This window comes from Hirundo rustica, chromosome 7 (genome assembly GCF_015227805.2).
Source record: "Hirundo rustica isolate bHirRus1 chromosome 7, bHirRus1.pri.v3, whole genome shotgun sequence".
Taxonomy (NCBI): domain Eukaryota; kingdom Metazoa; phylum Chordata; class Aves; order Passeriformes; family Hirundinidae; genus Hirundo; species Hirundo rustica.
Genome location: NC_053456.1, coordinates 33,933,124 through 33,956,546, shown reverse-complemented (window position 1 = coordinate 33,956,546; position 23,423 = coordinate 33,933,124). Strand labels below are relative to the sequence as shown.

Genomic DNA, 23,423 nt, shown 5'->3' with positions numbered 1-23,423 from the left:
GTTCACATTCCTCTGACCTCCTTCCATTAGCAGCAGCAAGCCAACTGTTACCCAGAAAGGGTCAGACATCTGCTGTATTTCTGTTGCTAATAGCTACTAGGACTATTCAGATAACCATCCTAATAGCTCACAGTAAAGGTTTAAACACTTACATTGTCTTGCTTTCTTTTCAATCCCTATGAAGGCTTAATTGGACATCAAAATAGCTAAAGATGAGAGAATATATCAGAGAACTAAGAACCATTACATCCAGCACATGGGATGAGTGCAGGTCCCAGTGCTGTCCATCCTATCCCAGACTGACCATTTGGGAAGGACAGCAGCCCACAGTGAAACAAAGCTGACAAAGCAGTGTGAAGGCAGGGGAGGAAGCTCTCTGCCACACAGGCAGGGAGAGCTGTGAGATGCAGAGTGGCACAGGGGAGCCCACACCCTGTGACAAGGCAGGTTATTTGTCCTGGCTGCCACAACACACCCAGCAGAGGTGCAGGGCCCGCACACTCAGCACAGCACGGGCGCTGCCACGCTCACTGCAGCTCTTACCAGCACATTCTCGCCTTGCACCAAGAACTGGATATTGAATGGGCCAGAGATGGCAAAAGCCTTGGCAATCTTTTTTGTAGCAGCTTTTACCTATAGAAAAAAACAAATTTAAAAAGTGTCAATGCGTGTATGTAGAATAAATAATTAAATTCCTCATAATAGATAGCATCATGGCAATAAATCACTAGACTTGTGGATTTCTTTAAACATCATCTCTCTCTGCCTTGTTTTTTTCTCTATACCCACATTTTGGCAGTAGCACTATTTCAGAAGCAATCATGTTTAATTTCCCTAGTAACCTAGAGCCTGAAGTGCCATTGGAGGGCAGAAGTAAAAATCAGGTTTTTGGCGTGTGTGAGAAAGCAGAGGGGAGAAGGAAAAAAACAAAGAATCAAAGCCTTGCCTTGCAGAAATTCCTACACTGCACACTGGAGTCTATATACCTTTCTTGGTGACATAATGAATAATGCTTTGTTATTTGAGAATAACTAATCAGTTTTGTAAGTGTCCTAAAAGTCTGTCACCGACGTGCCTGTCCCATCACAGAGCAGGGAGGTGTCTGAGTAGTTGCACTCTGGAACAAACTGGGAGGAAAGTCTTATTTCCCAGGTGTGTCAATACAAGGTTTTGAATAGCTTTGCTCCAGGACATGACTATTTTCAGAAACAAGACTTTGGACATTCTTGGAAACAGAGCTGGAGCACAGATCATTGCATTACAGCTTTTCCTGGCTTCCAAGCAAACGCTGAACAGAATGACATAAACAGGAGTGGCACATTTCATTTATAAAATGCATTTTAATGACTACCTCTGTATCACAAGGTTTATTCTTGAAAGGGGAAAAAGTCATGATTAGGTGAGGTTCATTCATCCTGATATTATTTTTGGAAAAGCAGGCAGCTAGAAAGTCATACATCTGATGTAATCATGTAAGTATTGTGGGAGAAAAGGAAGTGGAAAGAACCATATGGCATATATATGGATTAGACAATCCTCTGCTGCTACAGAATCTGGTTCTAAACCAAGGAAACAAAAAAATCCTCTGGGTTTAAAAGTGTGCACATCTACTGCTTAAATTACTGGGATACAGTTCAGATAATCAAGCCAATCCCAGGCGGACTCTGACATCCTTCACCTGCACACACCACACTGGCCTTAAAAAAATCATGTGTGAGTTGATTTCTCCACTGGTGGTGGAGGGAAAGCAGAGTCAAACCCTCATTCCCTTTTCTCCTTTCAGTGCTTGTGCAACACCTACCTTCTCCAAGGCTCCCTGGCTGATGGTCTGTGTGGGGAACATGAGGGTGGCATCTCCTGAGTGAACGCCTGCGTCCTCCACATGCTCGGAAATAGCGTGTGAAATAACCTGCACATGGCGAGGAGAGAGCACACGGTCATTTCACCCTCTCAGAAACTGCTCCTTCCTCCCCAGCACAGCCCAGCCTCCTGGACAGAACTGGATCTAAAAGAGGATACAGATGAGGGGTGTGTGAGGGGGAACAAAAAGTGAATTTCCCAAGATTTGGGGGAGAATATGCCTGAAGCAGACACGAGGAGACCATGTTAGTGTCTTTACTACTCTAGTGAAGCAAATCACAAACATGATAAAACCTACCACAGCCTGGAGATCCCAAGGCTTCCCGCCTCCCTCGAACACATGTGGGCTCAGAAGGTAAGAGCTAAGGAGGCTTTAAAGCAGTTTCCTAAGTTCTGCTTGCCAGAACACAAAAAAGTCATCATTCCACAACAGGAACAAGCATGAACTATCATCACTGGGATTTAATTTCACCTCCACTCTTTTGTGGTCTCTTAAGCAAACACAGGAAATCCAGGCCTAAGGGTTTAAATTGAATTAACTGCATCAAGGCATACAAGTTCAATACCAAATAAGTGATTGTGTCTGCTGGTTAAAAATTAGGATTGAAAAAGGACTATTTCTGTTAATTGTGAAGTTTGTGATTTTTTTTGCCTTTGCAAGGTGGAGTTGTAAAAAAATAGAGTAACTGTAGTAATTCCGTAACCCATAATAAGATTCTGATGAAAGTCATTCCTGAAGCCAGTGATTTGCAAATCTGGTAAAAATTATATTCAAAAAGTATTCGTCTACATGGATAAGCAATGCTTAAAAAATAACTGGTTAGATGTACACAATAAGAGAGGTGGAGCTTTTCACGCACAATGGTTTTGAGCCTAAGATTAATTCTTCTCGTTTCTTTACTCTCCTCAGCATGAATCCATGGCTCTACAGTAAATCATTCAAACTACACAGTTTTGCAGATCTCATATCCTGAAAAACAAGTTCAATGTTAAAGAAAAGCAAAGTACTTACTCTTCCTGCCTTGGCTACGGCATCCATTTCTACCTCACGGGCATCTTCAATGAATTTAGTGAGTACCACAGGGTAATCCTGCCATCAAGACAAGAAAAAATTAGAAAGTTTTTGTAAGAGGGTACTTGTAGACCACCTCGGACCCTTTGGAAGCAAAAGACCAGAAGACCAATCTATTAATATCCTCATTTCCACAGGTAAGTCAGCTTTGCAAAAATGTAATGGGGGAAACTTGGCACTATTTCCCCAAAACCACTGATGCAAAAAAGTTTGAGCTCTCCATAACAACATCAGGACAGGTAAATTTGGGGAAAAACCACAGAAGTCATGGCACAAAGAAGCTAGGGAGAAATGTATGGATCCAATGACCTCTAATCCCATCTCCTAAAGAAAGTCCTTAACTCCAATATCTTCAATTCTTCCTGTGTCTGAGCCTCCAGCCATCTCACTGGACATGGTGCTTCGTAAAGGAACTGATCCTTAGCATTCTCAAGGACTTTGTAGGTGGTTGTTTGCTAGTTTAGAGTTATATATTTTATGCAACCGATCCATTTCTTTCTAATTTCTCTGCCTAGTTTCCTAAGTCTCCCAGGGAGAGGTTGCCACTAATGGAACCTGGCCAGGAACAACCTGTCCCTGACACTCCCACCCTTCCCTGGTATCCACTGTTTTCTTTCCTCCTCTTCTTGCCTGTCTCTGGGATGCTAGCACACAGTTCCACTCTCCTCTAATACTTTCTCCTTCCAGACACTTGCTCAAAAAAACCTCTGATCTGCATTCTTCCTAGTCAGCTTTGTGTCATTTTGCCCGTCCCATCCACTATTAACTGCCTATTATTTATTAGAGAATAAAATGAAATAAATGACAGTTTGTGCATGTTTTAAAGGCTCCTCTTGAAAAAATACCAAGCAACTCCAGAAGTTACAAGACACAATTCCTTCCATTTATCAGTGCAAGGGTAAATTCACAGGCAAGGACAATACTGAAGCCTATACTGTTCCATAAATTTAGTGGCTTGTGTCCTGTTACTTTCTGTCTTGCTGCAGTTTTTCACCTGAAGATTTTATATGTGCACACAGCCTTGTTTACTTCAATGTGTCTCAACCTGCATTACAAGTTCTGTCTTATTGACAACATAAATGCCATAATGACACAACACTGAAACAGCAAAGTCATTAAAATAACAGAACCAGAGCTAATAAGGGCCTTTACCTGGAGAAGTTCTGCTGGATGAAGCAGAGCTAGGTAAGGCTTTGGAACCAGAAAAACTAAGCCTATGTCCCACAAAGATGCTCACAACTAATACTGGGTGCTTCCGTGGAACCACTCACAGGCCACAAAGCCTTGACAAGACTGAAAAATCCTCCCTAACATAGAATCAGAACTGCTACTTTTGTTCTGGTTTGGTTTTTGCTAGCTTGGCTTCAACCATTCCATAGCTTTTGTCAATACACAATACTGGATGAAGGAAGTTCTTCCCTTGGCAGACTGACTACATGAGGAATAAAAATAGCTTGTAAATCTAGGGAAAGTCTCTTCAGGATCACAACCAGAGCACCCAAACCTCATGGTGTGCAAATGGTCATTTTTGCAGCGAGCAGCACGACAAAGTGATCTGCGCCACTGAAGGTGGCTTAAGGCTGTTGCCTGCTCTGCTTCTGAGAGTGTAAACACAAAGCAGAGTACTTCAGATGAAGTACAGAGGGAAGTCAGGCATTTTGGGAGGCCTAGCACTGCTAAGAACTTGGTACACTGCCACAGGCTGACTCTACAGTATTCTGAGAATTAGTTAAATAATTCCTTCTGATGAAGTAACAGTCACACTACCCCTCTAAAACTTGTTCAAAGATGGTAATAACTGGTCTCCTTGTCTCCACAGTAACCTATACTTCAGGATATTTTTACTTTGAAAGTATTTCCCTTTCATTCCACCATTTCCTGCTGAAAAGTTAAACTTGCACCATTTGCCACATAAATTTAAAAATCTCATGGTTTTGTTCCTGTTTGACCTTTAACCACCAAAGAATCCTGAGAAAGCAGTAATATGTCTGACTTCCACAGCCAGCTGTGTTTTCAGAGAGTTCCTCTTTGATTCATTTATTTTTAACCCCAAGATTCCTTGGCACAGCAGTGTTTATGGTGCCACTGCCCTGTTCTGAACAGTGACTATTTAAAAAAAAAGAAGAAGAAGAGGAAAAAGAAGGGGAAAAAGAAGGGGAAAAAGAAGGGGAAAAAGAAGGGGAAAAAGAAGGAGAAAAAGAAGGGGGAAAAGAAGGGGGAAAAGAAGGGGGAAAAGAAGGGGGAAAAGAAGGGGGAAAAGAAGGGGGAAAAGAAGGGGGAAAAGAAGGGGGAAAAGAAGGGGGAAAAGAAGGGGGAAAAGAAGGGGGAAAAGAAGGGGGAAAAGAAGGGGGAAAAGAAGGGGGAAAAGAAGGGGAAAAAGAAGGGGAAAAAGAAGGGGAAAAAGAAGGGGAAAAAAAACTTCAGAAGAGATGGTAAGATGAAGTATTTAGTCATTCAAAGAAGCCAGGCAAAACAACTGAGAAAATGAGCGAAAGATGCTCCCAGTTCTATGCTGGTTGGCATAACCTGCCACTGGCAAGCCTGGAAGGGTCCCAGCTCAGTGGATTGCATCTATTTCCATCATTAACTGGGCAGAAATGCACTTGCAGCTAAAACAGCCGCCTGTTCCTGCTCCATGCAGGCATGGTGGATATCGGCATAGGCTCCCAGGTCAGGGAGTCTGTTAGGGAACAAACTGAGGAGCCAAACTGAGTGGCTGGCTCCTCCCCAGGCAAGGAAGGGAAAGAGTGAGGAAGACACAATAAAGCAACAAAGAGATAGAAAACACGGTAGAGATGAAACAAATAAGGGCAACACAAAAGCAAGTGGCAGCACAAAGAGGTACCTGAGAGACTCTGGTGGCTTCTGCTAAGAACTTCTTCATTTCTTCTTCAGTGAATATGACATTCATTGCAGACCCGCTGTGAGAATGGGAAAGAAGAGAACCCAGGTCAGCTTCCCTTGTGAATTCTCGGGAGAGATCTGTGTTGGGTACCAGGGCACAGGGTTCACAAGGTTACCAACTACCTCTGTATGACAGACTAGCCAAGGAAGCTCCTGACACAGCCTCTTGCTCTGCTCTTGACTCAGAGAGGCAGAGGTGGTACCCAATTTAGTCTCCATTATCCTTCCCAGAGAAGACAGGAGAACTCCAGAACCACAGTGGAGAAATAAAGAAAGAACTGTGTTTTCACAGCCTTAGCACTGCTGCCAAATCCCCATCCCGAGCCAAGCCTTTGAAGGTGCCCCTGAGCTGGGGAAGACGGTTCCTCAGCCACCCAGCCCCAGTAAAGCCCAGCCTTTCCCCTGGGGCAGGACATCTGGGAGCTCAGGACAAACAGCCTGAGCCCAGTTGCCCACTCAGGGACAGATGAAGTGAGGCTTGCATGGCAATGGTTGTGACAGTGTAAATCCAGATGTAAATGGTCTGTTCTTCACTGGACATTTCATTGTGTTCCTCCCCCAACATCTCATTCCTTAAGGGAGTAGACACAGATAGCAGATATCTGAAAGATGGTTTAATTTAACTGCCACTAATATCAGAAGGATCTGGAAGAACGTGGATCCAGAGTAAGTGATTCAAGTCCCTTTTAAAGACAAGAATCTTATAAAAAAAGATGGTACATTTCCCATTTCTACCACTGATGCCCAGCCTGCCCTTTGTTTTATTGGGCAAGCCCATAGAGGTTGTGGGGAAAAGTGGAAGAAGGATCTATCCCACAAATCAGTCACTTCATCCTAAGATAAACAGACACAGCTACCTAGGTGATTATATTTACCTCTTCAGCTGATGTAAATCAATAGAGTTCAACAAACCCATGAACTTGTGTAAGTAGTACCACTGAGGAAGTGAGCACATGTACACAGCACCTAACTGCAGGGGAAAGGCATTTAGTTTTCCAAGGAACCTGGCCAATATTAAAGGTCATATGTGCTCAGAGGATGAAGAAATCTAGCTGTGGACTGCTGCTGTTCTGCAGATAAAAGACAGGCAAGGGCTGTGCTAGGGCTTTTCACACTCTGGTTCCTCGAGTTTTACATCCTCCAGTTTCATCTTTCTCCCTGCACTAACACACATTAGCAAATACTTAACACAGAAAGGGCCTCTAATGGTTTCAATGCAGATGGAAACAACGGGCTAAAGGAAGTGTTCCCTAACAATCTGACAAATTACATCAGGGGCAGTTTTTACCTTATACTTTACTCAACTTTACTCCTGACAGGAGGGCTCTTTTCTAACTTTTCTTGAAACACCATTGCAAGTCTTAGAGATCAGATAGAAAAGTCACATTCAGGAGTCTCTTGTAAAGGATAGTTCCTTCAGGGCTGAAGAAACCCTTCTCCCTTTCTTCTTTTAAAATAAAAAGGATGCTTGTCCTCCAGCCCCAAAATCTGCTATTGAGCTTCTTCATTTTGATATGTGTGTCTTTCATAGGAAAAGGAACCTGTCTCCAATTGATTTTCACTTGTAAACTGTGCCCAGCAAACTGCCTCTCTGTGCTGAGTCACCCAGCTATGAAGAAACTTCGCAGAGAGAAGAGCAATCATTCAGAGCTTACAAGTTTGCTCTGTGCATGTGCTGGTGTAACCTCCTCAAAAAGTCTGTCTGGCTGTTGGAAATGAGGGGCTCTGTACAATGTCTGTTTAATGAGAAGCAGCTGCCACAGTGTAGGGACATAAAACATGCCTGTAAGCAGATAAGCTTGGCAAATGAGAAGCCGAATTCAAAAGATGCACTTTCTGAAAACAGATGCCCATCTCAATAAACAGCCTCAGCAAGTTTCCTTCTCTTTTTCCTGGTGGCAAACAATCTTCTGACTTAATTGTACAGGTAACAGTCTCAGGAACCTGAAAGAACATCCCAGATGGTTTGTGGTTTTGGCCTTGAGGATATGCAGAAGGTAATACAGCTGAGCAGACATTCTCATGGTTATGTTCTGCCTTTGATCTGTGCTCGACGGACTTCAGGGAGCCATTGGCTTTATCAATTAGTTTGAGCAGTTGTTCTCATGGACAGCCTAATGCCACATACACCTAGCACAGAGCTTTTCACACATCCCCTGGAACTGTTCTCCTCTGTCTCAGAGAGGTTTTTGGAGTTCATACCCCATGTTGCTGAGCTTTGACAGCTGAGCCTTACCTCAGAACATAGGAGGGCCTCAGCAAACACGGATAACTCACAGACCTTGCAAATTCAACTGCCTCTCTCTAAAGAAAGGGAGAAAAAACATACTGTGAACAAGAAAATATTTTAAAGACATTCCAATTCTAACTGCATTTTCACTTTACTAGCAATTAAGATGAGGGGAAAGAAGATGGGGACTGTCACCTTCAGACCTCCCCTGTCCATAGAGCTTCACTGGGAAAAAAGAGCAATGCCAACACATGTCAATTCCTTTGCAATCTCCACCTGCTAGAGTAGATCTCAAGCCCAGCAGGATATCCAGACTAACCTGTCAGTGGTGCTAACTTCTGCTGGATATATACCCCAGGTTGTGGGAGGGGATTGAAAGACACTTCCATTCAGTTTCCACCCAGTGCCAGTGCTGCTGTAGCATCACTTTACAGGGATCAAAAAAATTCTTTAACATGGGGAATAAAAAACTGTCAAATGCCTTTGGAATCTTGAAATGTATCAGTGAATCACCCCTTCCTGAGCAGATGCACATCCCAACCCCCAGCTGTTCAGCATTTCCCAGATGCACATCCCAACCCACCAGCGTGCTGACTGCCTTCCAGGGAGCCTGGGCCACATGCAGCTCATCCAGGACAGCTGAGAATATGGAACGATCTTCTGCCTGGTCAATCTTTAAAGGGCTTGTGCCAAGAATCTTCACTCCATTCTGGTGCAGTGGTACTGCCAGGTTATTGGGAATCTGCCCACCTACAGAAATAATGCAGCCACTGCATCCCTGTTGGAAGACAGAAAGGAGCACAGTCATTTTCAATTTATCTTAATAGGAAGAGCTGTCACAACAAAAATCCAATATTTAGATTATGTCCCTTTGCAGGTTGCTGTGAACAAAGACACATCATAGGGGCCACAAGGATGATCAGAGAGCTGGAGCACCTCACACGAAGGTTGTTCAGCCTAGAGAAGAGAAGCTCCAGGAAGACCTTATCACAGTCTTCCAAAGCCTAAATGGAATTTATCAAAAAAGAGGACAGCGACTTCTTACATGGACAGATAGTGATAGGACAAGGATGAAGGTTTTAAACTGGAAGAGGACAGATTTTGGTTAGATGGTAGGAAGAAACTCTTTATTCTGAGGGGGGTGAGGCCCTGGCACAGATTTTTATTCCCGAGATGCCAGGCACTAACCTCCAGCACAGAGCCAACTGGAAACTGGGATTTATGTTGGTTTTTCTTCTGCCAGCACCGCTACTCAATAAGCAAACCACCTTTCCTAGCCCCAGAAGCCAGTCTTTAACGAATGTAACAAAGCTAAGCAGAGTCTAAATCAACAGAGCCCAACACATCTGCAAAGCTATGGATGCACTTAGGCCTTTATTTTAACCAAAGTTCCTTATTCCTGACTAGCCCTTCATTTCTGGAAATGCCCTGGATGGTAGCAAGTATTTCAGCAAACTGTCATAGGTGTCCATTTCCACACAGGTTATGTACAAGCACTCCAATTCCAGAGGCAGATGGGGCAGAGCAGCTGGCACAGCATCCTCCAGCCACAGCGGAACATTTCACGTCTGCCACTGGGCAGCATCGCATTTTAAGTGAGAAAATACTAAACAGTAAATAACGAGAGACGGGTGATCTTGCTTGCTAACACACACCTTCCTACAGGAGCAAATATGGGCTTTTTTTTTTCTTTTTACATAGAACCCCAATGCATTCAAGTACAGTCTAGTCAGGCGTGAAATTTTTCAATAGAAGAAAAGGCCTTAGAGTACCTACAACAAAGAGCACTTTACTTTCAAATTAAAGATGGTGAAACTTTGCCCAAAGGACAAGCTGGTGCACAGAACAGCTCTAGTGAAGGGCTCTTTTGAATTAAAAGTGTTTTAGTGTTTTACCCACTTGTAACAAATGAGAAACATAAATCAAGTGATCCATGGTTTGGCTCTAAAAGATAGAGGAACAATGTTCTTTTAATTAACAAGTGTGTTTTTCCTGAGGAAGGTCAGCTTTACTGGCCTTCCAGGAAGAGGAATTCCTTCATCAGTGACTTAAAGGGAGTTGGAGTGGCAAAACTGAAAACGGAGAGCAGGATGAACTGGAAGTGTCTGGTCAAAAATAGACGATAAATGCTAGTACAGCCCCCACTCAGCTTTGATGTGGTGATTTCCCATCATAATAAAGGTCCAACAGTCTGGCATTTAAGCAGCACTTACTATCCCAAGGTTATCTGCTCAGCAGGCTAATACACAGCATGAGATGATTATTTTTTTCCTTTTCAGTATGCAGTCACTTATGGGATGCCATGATGCTGCTGGCCAACAGCAACCATCTGAAAGAGCTTAGGATGGGCAGTGAAAAAGGCCAGGGGCTGTTTTGTGCCCAAAAGTGGTTGTCTTGTGACATCAGAGCTCACCATCTCCAGCTTGGGAGAGAAATGTATGCCTTAGTGCTTCCAGACCCAGCAAAACCAGAGTAACTCCCTCTAGTCCCTGGGCCCGTTATCACCCCACATGGGTAAGAACCAGAGTTCGAGTAAACAAACCCCTCCTTGCAGCTTGGGAGGAGGGCAACAAGTCAAAGAAGCTTTGCTTCCAAAGTCAATCCACATCTTAATCTATCCCTGACATATGTGAAATGTGAAGTATCCCAGCTAACAGCTTCTCCTCAGCTGCTGCTCTTTGCTGCCTTTAAAACAATTCTAGTTACTGCACATCTAAAACCCAAATACTGCCTACATCAAAGCTGGGATAGAATTAGGGACTTCAGCCCTAAGGAGGCAACGGAGATCCCTTATTCAAGCAGATAGCAAAGAATCATATACTCATTTTTACCCAAGAAGAACCATAAATTGAATCTAGCTGCTGCTCACTCCTTACTTTAAAATTCTGCTGTTGTTTCCCAAAGCACGTTCCCACCCAAAGGGCAACCACTGTCCTGACAGGGAACACAACTGCTCCACTGAGAAACATGGGCAGGCAGAAAGGGACCCCACTGCATAGCACTTTGTCATCAGCCATATTTTAATTATAAAGAAAATTAATAACATCCTTGCGATTAGATATCATTAAAATATACGCAATACATAATCTGGTGAAAGAAGCCTAGAGAGAATTATTTTCCCCTTTATAACAAAAATCGCTCTTTTTATTACTACCTTGCTGTTATGTCATTAGTAATAGAGCTGGGGTTTCTTTTTCCCTGAGTTTGAAAACAAATTAGACCATTAAAATTGTTCCTAGGAGCCTCCTTTACTTTTATGAATTGTTTCAGAATAATCTCTGAAACAGAAAAAAGAATCAGTAGAGGCCCTTGAGCAGATAGATATTAAAATAAAAAGGGAACATCTTCTCTGGAAACAAAAAGCCAATAAATCTGAGGGAAGGAATTATATTTTTTTTAAATTATTGTCCTCACAGACTACCACCTAACCTTGCACATTCACAGTAAATTAAACTTTCCTCCAATTAACTGCTCTGTTATGCAGAGCTCAGACTGTGGTGAGGTGTGAATGTCAGATGGAGGTTAAAGAGGACACAAGGAAGAGAAAGAGGGGGAACAGCTGAGTACATCCCTGGGAGGGGGCTGTGTGTGCATTTCTTGGTGGGAAGCTTCCAGATGTCCCAGCAGTCTGCTGCTCATGCTAAAAATGCTTAGGGAGCTGAAATATCATCTCTGTTAAGGGCTCGGGGTCGTGTCCATTGTTTGCTGATGTTTTTACATGCAGTTTGCCAATGATCCATGACTTTTCAGTTATTTGCAACAGTCCATTGTCTATTGAAACACAAGAGGAGGCAAATGACCAGGAGAGGCTGAAAGAACAGTCTGAAATCATGACACTGTTCATTCTTTGTATATGAAGCTGGGAGAGATGGCAACCTACAGGATTGGTGAAGGATCTCAGAATCAAATTTGTTTTTAACTTGATCTTTTTCTTAGGGGCTAAATTCCAATTGTGTTTGCCTGAGGAAGTACTCTGTTAACATGACATTAGCATTGGGCTCACTCATTTTTCTAAAGAAATGACATACAACAAATAATGCATCTTAGACTACACTTTGCTGGAGGTCCGGGCTCTGTCCCCAACTCTGCCTAGGTTCTTTGGCATTAAGTTGGTTCTTTTCATATCCATGCCAGAGTAGCAGAATCCTTTGCAAACTCTAGGTACCACAGGATGATGCACTTAGACCTGGAGACCTGCATTGCCTCCCCTCAAACTGGCCAAGCCTTGCTCTGACAAGCAGGATAATGCAAGTTTCAATATGTATTCGGCCTTCTTTTCACATATTTTTCTTACCTAACTTGCTAATTACTAGCACTCCATGTGGAAATGAGCTCCCTCATCACCTATCTCTACCTTCTCTTTGATCCTGCAGTAATTAGATGTTGTGTTTCATCAGCGTTATTTGTCTGACAAACTGTCACACCAGTTTCCTCCACGCCCCCGATCAGAAGTTCAGTTCTGTTAAGTAAACAAGATTTCAGTGCTTTTAGAGCTGAGCTTCACGGATAATCCTAAAGCATTCTAGTTACTGCACATCTAAAACCCAAATACTGCCTACATCAAAGCTGGGATAGAATTAGGGAATTCAGCCCTAAGGAGGCAAAGGAGATCCCTTATTCAAGCAGATAGCAAAGAATCATATACTCATTTTTACCCAAGAAGAACCATAAATTGAATCTAGCTGCTGCTCACTCCTTACTTTAAAATTCTGCTGTTGTTTCCCAAAGCACGTTCCCACCCAAAGGGCAACCACTGTCTAGAGTCTAGAGACTAGAGTCTAGAGAGCCACCAGAGTCTTTCGGCCTCTTGAAAAATCTATGTTTTCCAGCAGTAGCCATTGTTTTCACAAAAGTTAAAAGAATAGGTAAAACCTGTACAAATAGGAAACTATAAACATGTAATTTAAAAATGGTCATAGACAGTACTTTGCAAATGTCTGAAGAACAGAGCCTAGAGTCTGGGACTTAATTTCTGATGTGCTTTGGCCTGGTTCCAAATTTGGGAATGATTAAAACATGGCCAGATTAAAAACTGTTTTAGAAATTTGCACCTATTCAAAGAAGATGAGCTCAGATCCTCATATACCAGGAAAGGGAGTCAAGAAAAACCTCAAGTTTAACATGATCCAGCTTCTGCAAAGTTATATGGCCAGCTCACGCTGAATTTCAGGATAGGTGAAGTTCCTGAAAGCACCTCTAAAAGCCTCAGCAACAAATCCAAGATGAGTGTGTTATCCTCTAGAAACCAACATTTTTTATATTGGGGCCAACTGTTTACATTATATATCCCCTCATTATGAAATATGCCTGGGGCTGTCCTCCATCTCTTAGATCAGCACTTCTGAACACTTGAAAATTGCTAAAAGACCAGTGCAATGCCTGGATCAGGAGCTGGAACATTTTATGGTTTGATGACAATTCCAGTGCCCCTCCCTGATCTGCCTGCCTGTATGCTGCACCACATCCACTTGCCAACTGCACTGGGAGGCCAAGCCTGCAAGTTCTTGAGCACACGTTGGTGTGATGCACGGAACTCCTTCAACTGCTCCAGGTGGAGCACTTGTGCTTCAAATGAAGGGTGTGCTCAAGTGCTAAAGCCCAGCAGTGTAAGGGCAGAACATTTTGTGCGATAAATGTCTGCACAGCAAATTAAGCCCGCTCATAAATATTGCACAATATGGCATCTTGCAAAATAATTTAATATTTATTTGGTATTGTTTCCCGCGCAGCCTGCTAGGAGCATCAGCGATGTGTAAAATGCAACACTGGGATCCAAAGCAAACAGCTTTTGCTCTCTCCCCTCACCCCCAGCTGCTCCGCAGCTAGTGACAGGAATTTTGAAAAGTTTGGGTTGCTTCATGGCTTTTTATAGTGCTTCTGCTTTTCTTTACCTCGTATTGGTAGATGTCCAGGATCCTTTCCAGTGACAGCTCCTCAAAGTACAGTCTGTCACACTCATCAAAATCTGTGCTCACCGTCTCTGGGTTGCAATTCACGACCACGGTCTTGTTGCCAAGCTGACGCAGCGTGCGGATACTGGAGACAGCACACCAATCAAACTCCACACTGCTGCCTGTCAGGAGACAGAAAAGTGGACAAGGAAAGGAAGGATGCAGAGAAGAAAACATAAATAGATATTCTCAGCACTTGAGCTTAAAAAAAAAAAAAAAAATAGCCAGCATGGCCTCTTGTCAGCTCCGAGCCAGAAATGTAATTGTCCTCCCATGGAAATTAATCATCCACAAAATGTGAACCTCCAAGCACAACAGGTAAGTTGGCTCAGCTGCTCATGAGTGATAGACCTCTCTAACATGTCTGTCATCCTGTGCTCAGAAACACTTCAGTGTGCTCTTGCTTTCCATCTAATCACTGATGCCTCCCAACCCATGCACTCTGCAGTAAACTAGAATGGGATAAACTAAACCGAGTTCCTGTTATTATAAGACAATGCTGCTTACTCCAGGAAACACAAAGCATTTGCATGGATGTGGTGTGAAGAACAGAAGACTGAGGTGGTTTTTACCTTCCAGAAGAGCTAAGTCAACAACAGAACGACATCTTAGCGGGATTGACATTCTTGTACACTGACTCCAGGTAAAGAAGATCAGCAGAACAGCCCCTCTGTGGCTTTAAAGGCTTCAAAGGCTACAGTGACCATGGCAACACTGTGTGACAGGCACATCCTACTGTCCCAAACCCTGACTAAGCACCGTGCCCATCTTGAGAGGAAAGAGGCACAGAGGGGCCTTGGGTGAGCACCAGGACTTTGGTGCCTGGCCTTGGGCAGGCTGCAGCTTTCAGGAGCTGGGCAATGCTGCAGCTCCATGGAGCACTTGAACACTTGTGCAAACAGCTACTACCCCATAGATTCCTATGCTCAAACATCTACGACAGGTACCACAAACAGAGAATGGTGCACAATAAAGAACATCATTAAAGGGTTATGCTTACAGTTTACAAGAAAACCTTGTCCTCATCATGCTGCATTCACAGTCATTACATGATTGTTAACCACTGCTATTACTTTTATATATAATTGTGTGACAAGATACGTTAGAAATTCAGTCCATGCTTAATTGCTGCCCCCACCACCTAGTCACAAACTGATGGCTGGCACAGGTCACTCCCCGACAGGCATGTAAGTTGTTCTCCCATTTCTGTCAAGCAAGAACCTCAAACATGCCTAAGCTTCAGTTAAAACCTCACAGAAAAGAGAAGAAGATCGAATCTGAACCTGGATGTTTCCCAGAAGAGACACCAGATGCTCATTGAGTTTTTGTATTCCATTTCCATTCCACAGATATTTTTATATGCATAAGAAACCTCAACTTTGGAACACAATGGTCATCTGGAGCCCTCATCTGACTGCTTCAGACACAACCTGGGGAAACAGCTGAACGTCTGTTAAGTGTATTCCAGGCACATCCAGTAATGATCATATTCAAACACGGGAAGAGAGGAGACAGAAAATAAATAGCATTACTAGTAATGACTGTTGTAACATAACCAGGCAGTGCTCCTCAGGAGACAATTACCACATCAATACATGCATGATTTTGAACTCATTTTCACATTCCAATCACGTTGAGTCTATGCACACACCTTAAAACTCACAGAGCACTCTGCTGGCCCATGCCCGTGGTGGAAATAGATTTATACTACTTTTAGGGTTGACACACAAACAAACCCCCTCCCAGGACAGCAGATCCCCTCCTGGAAACAGGTGAAGAGCAAGGATTGCCAAGGCTTCATGTGTGCAGGAAAAGATGTGCCAAACCAAGCACTGAAGTTCAAGAGTGTGTAACTGCATTGACTCACATCATGTTTGTATTTGGCATATTGGTTTACAAGAAACTTCAAAAAACCCACTTTGGTTTGAGTAATTTTCTTTCTAAACACAAAATATAGCATGACTTTTGAAATGGCCTCACTTCCCTCAAATATTTTTATTTCTTTGCAGAACTGTGAACATATTCAACATTTTCCTGCAATATATTTTTAACTATTTCCAAATAAAATTCATAAGGGTTGTTTCATTTATTTTTAACCTAAAACTTAGCTTTCACAAAGGAAATAAAGAAAAATAATGTCACATGTTTAACTTCCATCCAAGTCATTTAGCCTCTTCTAACCTGGAAGAGAACACTGAGTTGATCCCACTGAATTCTGACTACAATACTGAAATCATAGAGGAAAAGCACACTGCTTACTTGCCTTTGAAGGATAAAAAAACCAAAAAAAAACAAAACCAAAAAAACCCCAAACAAACAAACAAACAAAGAAAAACTTTAAAAAAAAAAAAAAAAAAAAAAACACCAAAAAAACCCCACCACCCCACCCAACCTGGCTATAGCACCAAGGAAAAAAAATATTTTACAGGTCCAAGTAATGGTTCCCCCTAGCTGCCTTTATTTAGTTACAACCTCTTCCAAAGATGGCCTTGATGGATCTAATCAAAGCTGCAGAGCAGACGAGACCAAGAACAGACCCGCATGTCAATGCTAAGCAATGAGGAGTTTTAGCTGAACAGTGCAAAATGTATTCACACACATTTGACCAATTTATGAAATAACACTACCATCCTTTTCATCTTTTGTAGCCATGCCACACAGCCTATTGAACAGCAGAACCATCCACAAAAAATGAGCCAAATCATGAAGTGTTGCTCCTGATTTCAGTCATCTCAACATTCACACTGGAAACGGAGTTCAAAAAGACATATCCTACAAACAGCAACAGGAGTGCAGCATATGACCTCTCCAATCCAAGCGAAACAAATGGATGCAGTTTTCAATTCCAGCTTTCACAACCCCTCACCAGTTCTGGGAGATGCAGAGCAGAAATATTTCTGAGTAACAAGCAAATGTTTCCTTGTCAATAACTGCAAGCCATTTGGAGAGATCCATGGAAAGAAAAAACGAAAGTCAGCACGTACAGAATTCAGCAGTCTGTCTACCCAGTATCACAGCCACGAGGAAACTGTTACTCTGTATAATGATCTGAGTGGGTTGAAAGAAAAAACAACATACAGAGAATTGCTTATAAAGAAGCAGCTGAAGAGATCAAAATATTTTCAGAGTCACCTACACTTACAGCTGTTACATGCATCGTGACAATATCACCATGAGCTGGCAGTAAACATATAAGATAAGTATGGGAGCAATTCTAGACAAAGTATGAGGTTCTCAAGACCTTAATATGTGAAAAAAGTAAGACAAAAAAATTCTGTAACACTTTGTGGAAATCACAACTAAATACCAAGTGAAAAGTAATAAAATTCTTCTGCTTTTTCCCAGGGCGTGAAATGAAATCTCCAAGCAAGTATAAAATGCAAACCTTCTGTTAGGAATTGATGTCCTGTGCACTGTGCTCAGGAGGGGTTTTTCACCATACAAGAAGAGGAACTAAGAAATCACAAGAATATCCAAAGAAGGCTTGAGGGGACAAGGAGAACACAGGAGTTGTAAGGAAGATTTACCTATGTGATATGGTCCACAGCCCAAGACCATCACTCCACAGTCATCAAATTTTACATCGTGTTCCTGGGAAGGGAGACATAAAAGTCATTAGGATCTGTACTTCACAGCACTTAACTCAGTGCTTTTCAGAATAAACAGTTTCTAGTGTTCAGCCCAAATCCAACAATCTGATCCTTCAGGGCTCCAGTCCGATCTTTCTCACTGCAGTGTAAATCAAGTGCAGCTCTCCTGGAATTAGTGGTGCTACACCCAGAGCAGAAGAGAAACAGCAGCTCTAATATGGCTGTTCAAGCAGCCTAAGGACCTGTGAAGTTTCATATAAAAATAATGTTAGGAGAGGGAAATACAACTTCTGCATTCCCAGTACCTACCTGTATTTTTACAGGTGATACAGGACAGGGTCTTAACAACACAGGGGCATTAACAGTAAATGCACTGGATCAGGATTGGAATGACAGAAAGTTCCAGGCCTACTCCAAGGGGATTATATGTAAAACCATCCAGAAGAATTGCTACAGAGACAGAGGCATCTGCAAGATCTCCAGAAATAACATGGCATAGGGAAAAGAGATCAAACCAGACAGCGATGAGACCATTGTTTCTGAGGGTGCCTACCTGCCCATTGTAGGTGACGTAGAGGTAATTAGTCACAGCTGGATATTCTGCTGCCAGGGTGTCAATCTGTACAAGAAAAAAGGAGGGACTGTGACTTTGCCAGTGCAAGATCTTTCCTACAAGCAGATTTTTGGGTTCTTTTCTTTTGCCTCTTTCCCTTTCTACTGCTGTTTCACTCCCATTATTTTCCCATCGTATCTTTCCTCACAAGGAGGTGACCTGACCTGTCCTGTGCTGTTAACGCAGCATGTGCCTGGCCTAGCCCTGACCCCACAGTTCAGTCAACACAACACTCAACCATCTCTTTCTAAGCTGCAGCTTTAGCCTGCACCTCTTTGGTGAAACACCGACATAGCCCAGGAACTCTCCCCTACTTGCCAAGGCCCTCATTCTCTAGTTTGTTCAGCAGATTACACAGATTCCTCCAGGTCTTCTGTCCTTTATAACTAGGCTGTCTGGAATCTTCAGACTCCACTCTTGACCCCATCTTACTCCCGAAGTGAATGCAAACACACATGCCCAATATCACTTAGAAATCTTGCGGAGCAGCAGCACAGCTACTATGTGTTTATGTTACAATAACATTCATGCTTTGATAATTAAATGGTACACAAAGCAAGAGTGATTTTAAACCACCCTTTATATGTAGTTTTCAACAATTTCTTATGTAATTAGTCAACAGAGAGCCCAGAAGAATAGTTTGCCTACAAGGCTGTTCACAAACTATTTGTGTCAACTACTTCTGGCACATTACATGTGGTAACCTGTCCATCTGGGTTCACCAGAGACTGCTGAAGTTTCCTGAATGAACATCTGAAACAATTCTACAGAGAACACTGAACAGGGAACAATATGATAGCAGCCTCGACATGAATTTTTTTATGTGCTATACCATTTAAAAATCTGTCCAAACTTCAAGCACTTCCAGGAATCCCAACTGGCTTGCCCAAATCCTTGTGAATCATGGAGAATGTGACCTTACATCATTAGCACCGTGTGTCAGCACACAGGCAGGCACAAGTAGAATGATCTTATTAAGTGTACCTTGGCACACAAATCAACCCAGCACTGCAGTGCCACATGCAGCTGAAAGAACACAGTGCAAGACCAGGCACGTTTCTGTGGCCAGGTGAGGCACAGAAGAAAAACAGCAGCTGGGGAACAGAAGACGACTTGGGTCTGAGGATACAGATGAACTCTTTTAGAAACATTCAGTAGCTTGAGTAGAGTTTTTTACTCTGTTTAAGGACAGAAAAGCAGCTGGTGGCAGTTTAATACCAACATACCTTAAATGCAACAGCCGTGCACCTAGTGACGCTGCCGTGAATACCAGATGAGCTCATCAGGCTCGTGCTATCATAATCAATAGCAAATGAGCCCATAACAATAGCACACTTCAAATAAAGTATTAGCCTGTAAAAATTTACTACTAAGAGAGGAGAGATATGCTCTTCATGGTTCTACCACGGTGGGCCAGCATTTTCAGCCTTTTCCTGAAGCCACATGTGTTTCCTCCTCAGCCACACAGAATACGAGCAAGAATATTCTGAGTCTCTCTTTGGGAATGTTCATGGCATTACACTAATGCCTGCAGTGCAGAAGGAACAGCTACATGGGTGAACTGTGTTCTTCCCTCACGTCAACATCTAAACTCCCGAGGATGTTAACTGAGGGATTTCTAAAGACATGGAGGTCTCCTGCCACTCCTGGAAGCCCCCAGCAGGTCCAGTGATGTTTCTCACATACCTGTTTCACCCAGGGCACTATATTCTTCCTCAGTCTCAGCTGACGGCACTGGACTTCAGGGAGCCTCAGGCATTTCCCAATCTGCTTGTCAGAGAACCCCATCTGTTTGGCTCTCCTCAGTGTCTCTTCTGGAATTGTTTCGCTGGGATTAAATAAGAAAAACACCTCTGTGTGAGGCTTTACAGGAATAACTAGAAGATACATGAGTGCTTTTGTCCCTACACTGCTATAGGATCATGCATGTGAAGGCAAGAAAAGGAAAACTCAAACATAAAACATCTTTTTTACCCTCAGTGCCCCACACAAACACCTCTGTGGTAAAGTCTGCAGGCAGAAGGCAAGCAGTAGGAAGTAAAACACTCACTTTCCCTGCATTTTTGAGATAGGAATCAGTGACTGATGATGAGATCCATCAGGTTAGTACAAGCTGACTGTAACCCACGTGTTAGTTTAACATAACTTGGCTTTCAGTGAGGGTGGAGGAAGCCACAGAGGCCACTTGTGAGAGAGAAATTCCTCAAAATTCCTACTATGGCCAGCAGAGCTAATCCCTGAAGGCTCTGACTATTGACATAATGGCTAGCCCAGTTAGAAAAGTTAGCAACACTTCTGTGAGGATGCAATTAAGAACGAAAAAACTCACGCAATTCCTCTTTCTTCACGCGCTCTGAGGGGTGGTGAGGGGCCACCAGGCCCCTTCCCAGCATGGCCACCCGGGTCATGTCGCCGGGGGAAGCCATCCCGGCGCCGCGAGCAGCCCCGCGGCCGAGGCCAGGAGCAGCCGGGCCAGGAGCGGCCACGTGGCCCCCCGCTGCCATCCCAGCGCCGGGAGTGGCCATTGCTGCCATCTCGGCACGGCTCACAATGAGCGGGCCCAGGGGCCGGCCACCAAAGAACTTATGCCCAAACCCCGCAGGGGCCAAAGAAAGAGGACAGAAAGGCCCCTGTAGCATAGGGTGAGGAAAGGCCTTCCTCCCACGGACCTTTGCAACTGTGTGTTAATGTCTTGTAGGCTTTGTTATTCCATTGGTTGGTCAAGTTGACGCCACCCCAGTTCAGCCCCTGTTTGCCGTATATGTACCTTCGCCAGAAGGTTCTTCCTTCCCTTAATCCCCATTGGCCCAGTTTTACCGCATTGCTCCACCCCTGCTGCCCTCCCAACTCTTTGCCACTCCCCTGAACCATTCTGCCTTGTCCCTATGGGCCCTTGACCCTCAGATCTGCCCCTTTTACCAATGGAAAACTGGAAATTATTCATGACGAGCTGGAAGAGGCATGGTGAGCAATTCCCCTCAGAGTGTGGAGCCTGAAGAGGATCAACCTTTTAGTGCTGCAGAATTCTATAAAAACTTTTCAGTTGATAAAATTCGAGAACAAACAAACCTACAGACACCAATTCTCTCCTGAGTCAGAGAAAAGGCAAAGGTGAAGACATGTGAGGAGAACAACATGGTGACAATAAAGTCAGTGCAAAGGAGGGAGGGAGAGGAGGAGGTGCTCCAGGCATTGGAGCTGAGATTCTTCTAGAATCCGTGGTGAGGACTATAATATAACAAACTGGTTTTCCCTGTAAATCATAAAGTGCATGTGGAGATGTAGAAATCCACCCGCAGTCCGCGAGAAAAGATACTCACGCTAGAGCATGTGGATGCTGAAATGCTGTAATCTAGTGAGAAACTTGAACAGAAAGAGAAGATCCTTGCTTCCAAACTAGAAGAGCTCATCCTTAAAAGACTGCACCCCCTGAACTAAAGACCTGTGAAAAAAACAGTTGTGGAAAGACTGCTTTGCTGGTGGCATGGACTCACGTTGTAGCAGGTTGGGTGGGCCTTGTAAAAATTAGAACCACGTTGGAAAAGTTCACAGAGAACTGTCTCCTGCGGGAAGAAACCCAGGACATAACAGAAGAGACTCCCCACCCTAATCAAACCGAAATCAAATCCATTTTTTTAAAAAGTGACAAACTGACTAAAACCCCCCATGTTTTGTCTTCTTGTACTGTAAGTGAGAAAGAAAGAAGTGCTGGGGGGGCAGAGGAGGGGTGGAGAAAGGTGTTCTAAAGGTTTATTTTGGTTCTCATTATCCTCTTTTGATTCTGTTAATATTTTTTTCCTTTTACCTTTTAAGATTTTAGCCTGTTTTGCCCTCAGAATGTTTTTCTCCTAATCCCTATCTCACCCCATGAGCCTTTTAGTTTTTCTTTCCCCCTCCTCTGCTCAGCTATAGCAGAGGAGAACAAGTGAATGGTTTTTCATGGATGCCTGGCATCCAGCTATTGCCAAATCCCAACACCACAACAACTGTATGGTCATTTACCATTCCAGCCTCCACAGAGGACCTACAGTGATTCCTTTTTTGGATTCAGTATCCCTACAATTCCATGCCCAAACTTTAACTTAATATCTCCCCTACATTCTTCCTCTCAGTCTAAATTTTAAACCTCGGCCTCCCCATTCTGGGCTGGACCAATCATTATGTATTTGCTTCCATCTCCTGCCTCTCATTGCAGCCCGCTCCACCCAAAGGCATGAAATTCTTGAAGCTCTGGGATGAGCCATTCAGAGGCATAACTGTGCCCTCACCCTGTGACCACTGTGCTGAGCTGGGAGACATGCCTACAATGTGTCCCAAGTTTTCTTTCTGTTGTTGAAGATGCTCTGCCTACCTTCTGAAATTACCAGTTTTTGGAAAAAGCATCTCACGTCAGAGATCGGTAGCAGGAAAGATCTTTAGAGGATCACACAAAAGGTGGTTTTTTTTCTAGTAACAGTCTCAATATACCCTTTTCCATATCTTAGTGTTGCTTCTCGCATTAGGAAAATGGAGTAGGGGGATTGACCAGGTAAAGCAGGGATACCTTTTTGATTTCATATTTACAACCAGGGTCTCTCAATGCTTCCATACATTCTTGTTCTCCTGGTCTTTCTTTTCAGAAGTCTAAGTTTATTTCAAACACATTGCTTCCCTCCTGCTATTTCTGAAGATCAACATTTTCCTGTCCATTTTGCTCTTCATTTTTTTCATCTTCGGCATTCCCTCTTCATTCATTCTACTTCATTCATTTTCTCTCCTACTCGTCATCCCACTTTGTTTTGACTCCAGTCTTATAGTTTTCTAAGCTACCTTTTCTAAGCTTAGCTTTTGCAAAAACATAAAAAAGCCTGTATTTTTATCAGCACTTCTGCTTTACATCTTCATTGCCAAGAGTATATCTTACCTGCCCAATAAATCAATATTTTATGAGCAAGCAAGCTCTGAATAAGGGAAAGGGAATTATTAACAAACAAGCAATTTTCCTAAATCAGAGTTTTTTGAATTATGTCCTTTGCTTGATGGTATTTTAAAATAAATACTAATATTTTATTTGCATGGGAGAAGAGGGGTAAGACCATTTTATTGGGATGTGTCAGGAAGCTGAAACATGAAAGAATCATTGGATTTTCCACTCTGGCTTAGGCACAGAGCAGCTCTGCTGCCCTTAGTAAAGTCAGCCTAGTGTGAAACACGGGAGTCACAC

At 43.2% G+C, this 23,423-nt stretch overlaps 1 protein-coding gene across 1 annotated transcript in view; it reads right to left on the bottom strand.

Annotated features, from left to right (window-relative positions):
• The window catches only part of CPS1 (carbamoyl-phosphate synthase 1), a 92,655-nt gene that overhangs the window by 16,367 nt on the left and 52,865 nt on the right, over positions 1 to 23,423 (bottom strand). Inside the window, exons 23-32 of the mRNA XM_040069433.2 lie at positions 19,907 to 20,048; positions 18,161 to 18,226; positions 17,545 to 17,608; positions 13,958 to 14,139; positions 8,650 to 8,844; positions 8,073 to 8,140; positions 5,778 to 5,853; positions 2,873 to 2,950; positions 1,802 to 1,909; positions 544 to 633 (exon numbers count right to left, since the gene is read on the bottom strand). Coding sequence (XP_039925367.1) covers positions 544 to 633; positions 1,802 to 1,909; positions 2,873 to 2,950; positions 5,778 to 5,853; positions 8,073 to 8,140; positions 8,650 to 8,844; positions 13,958 to 14,139; positions 17,545 to 17,608; positions 18,161 to 18,226; positions 19,907 to 20,048 — 1,069 coding nt within the window. The remainder of the gene's footprint in view (positions 1 to 543; positions 634 to 1,801; positions 1,910 to 2,872; positions 2,951 to 5,777; positions 5,854 to 8,072; positions 8,141 to 8,649; positions 8,845 to 13,957; positions 14,140 to 17,544; positions 17,609 to 18,160; positions 18,227 to 19,906; positions 20,049 to 23,423) is intronic.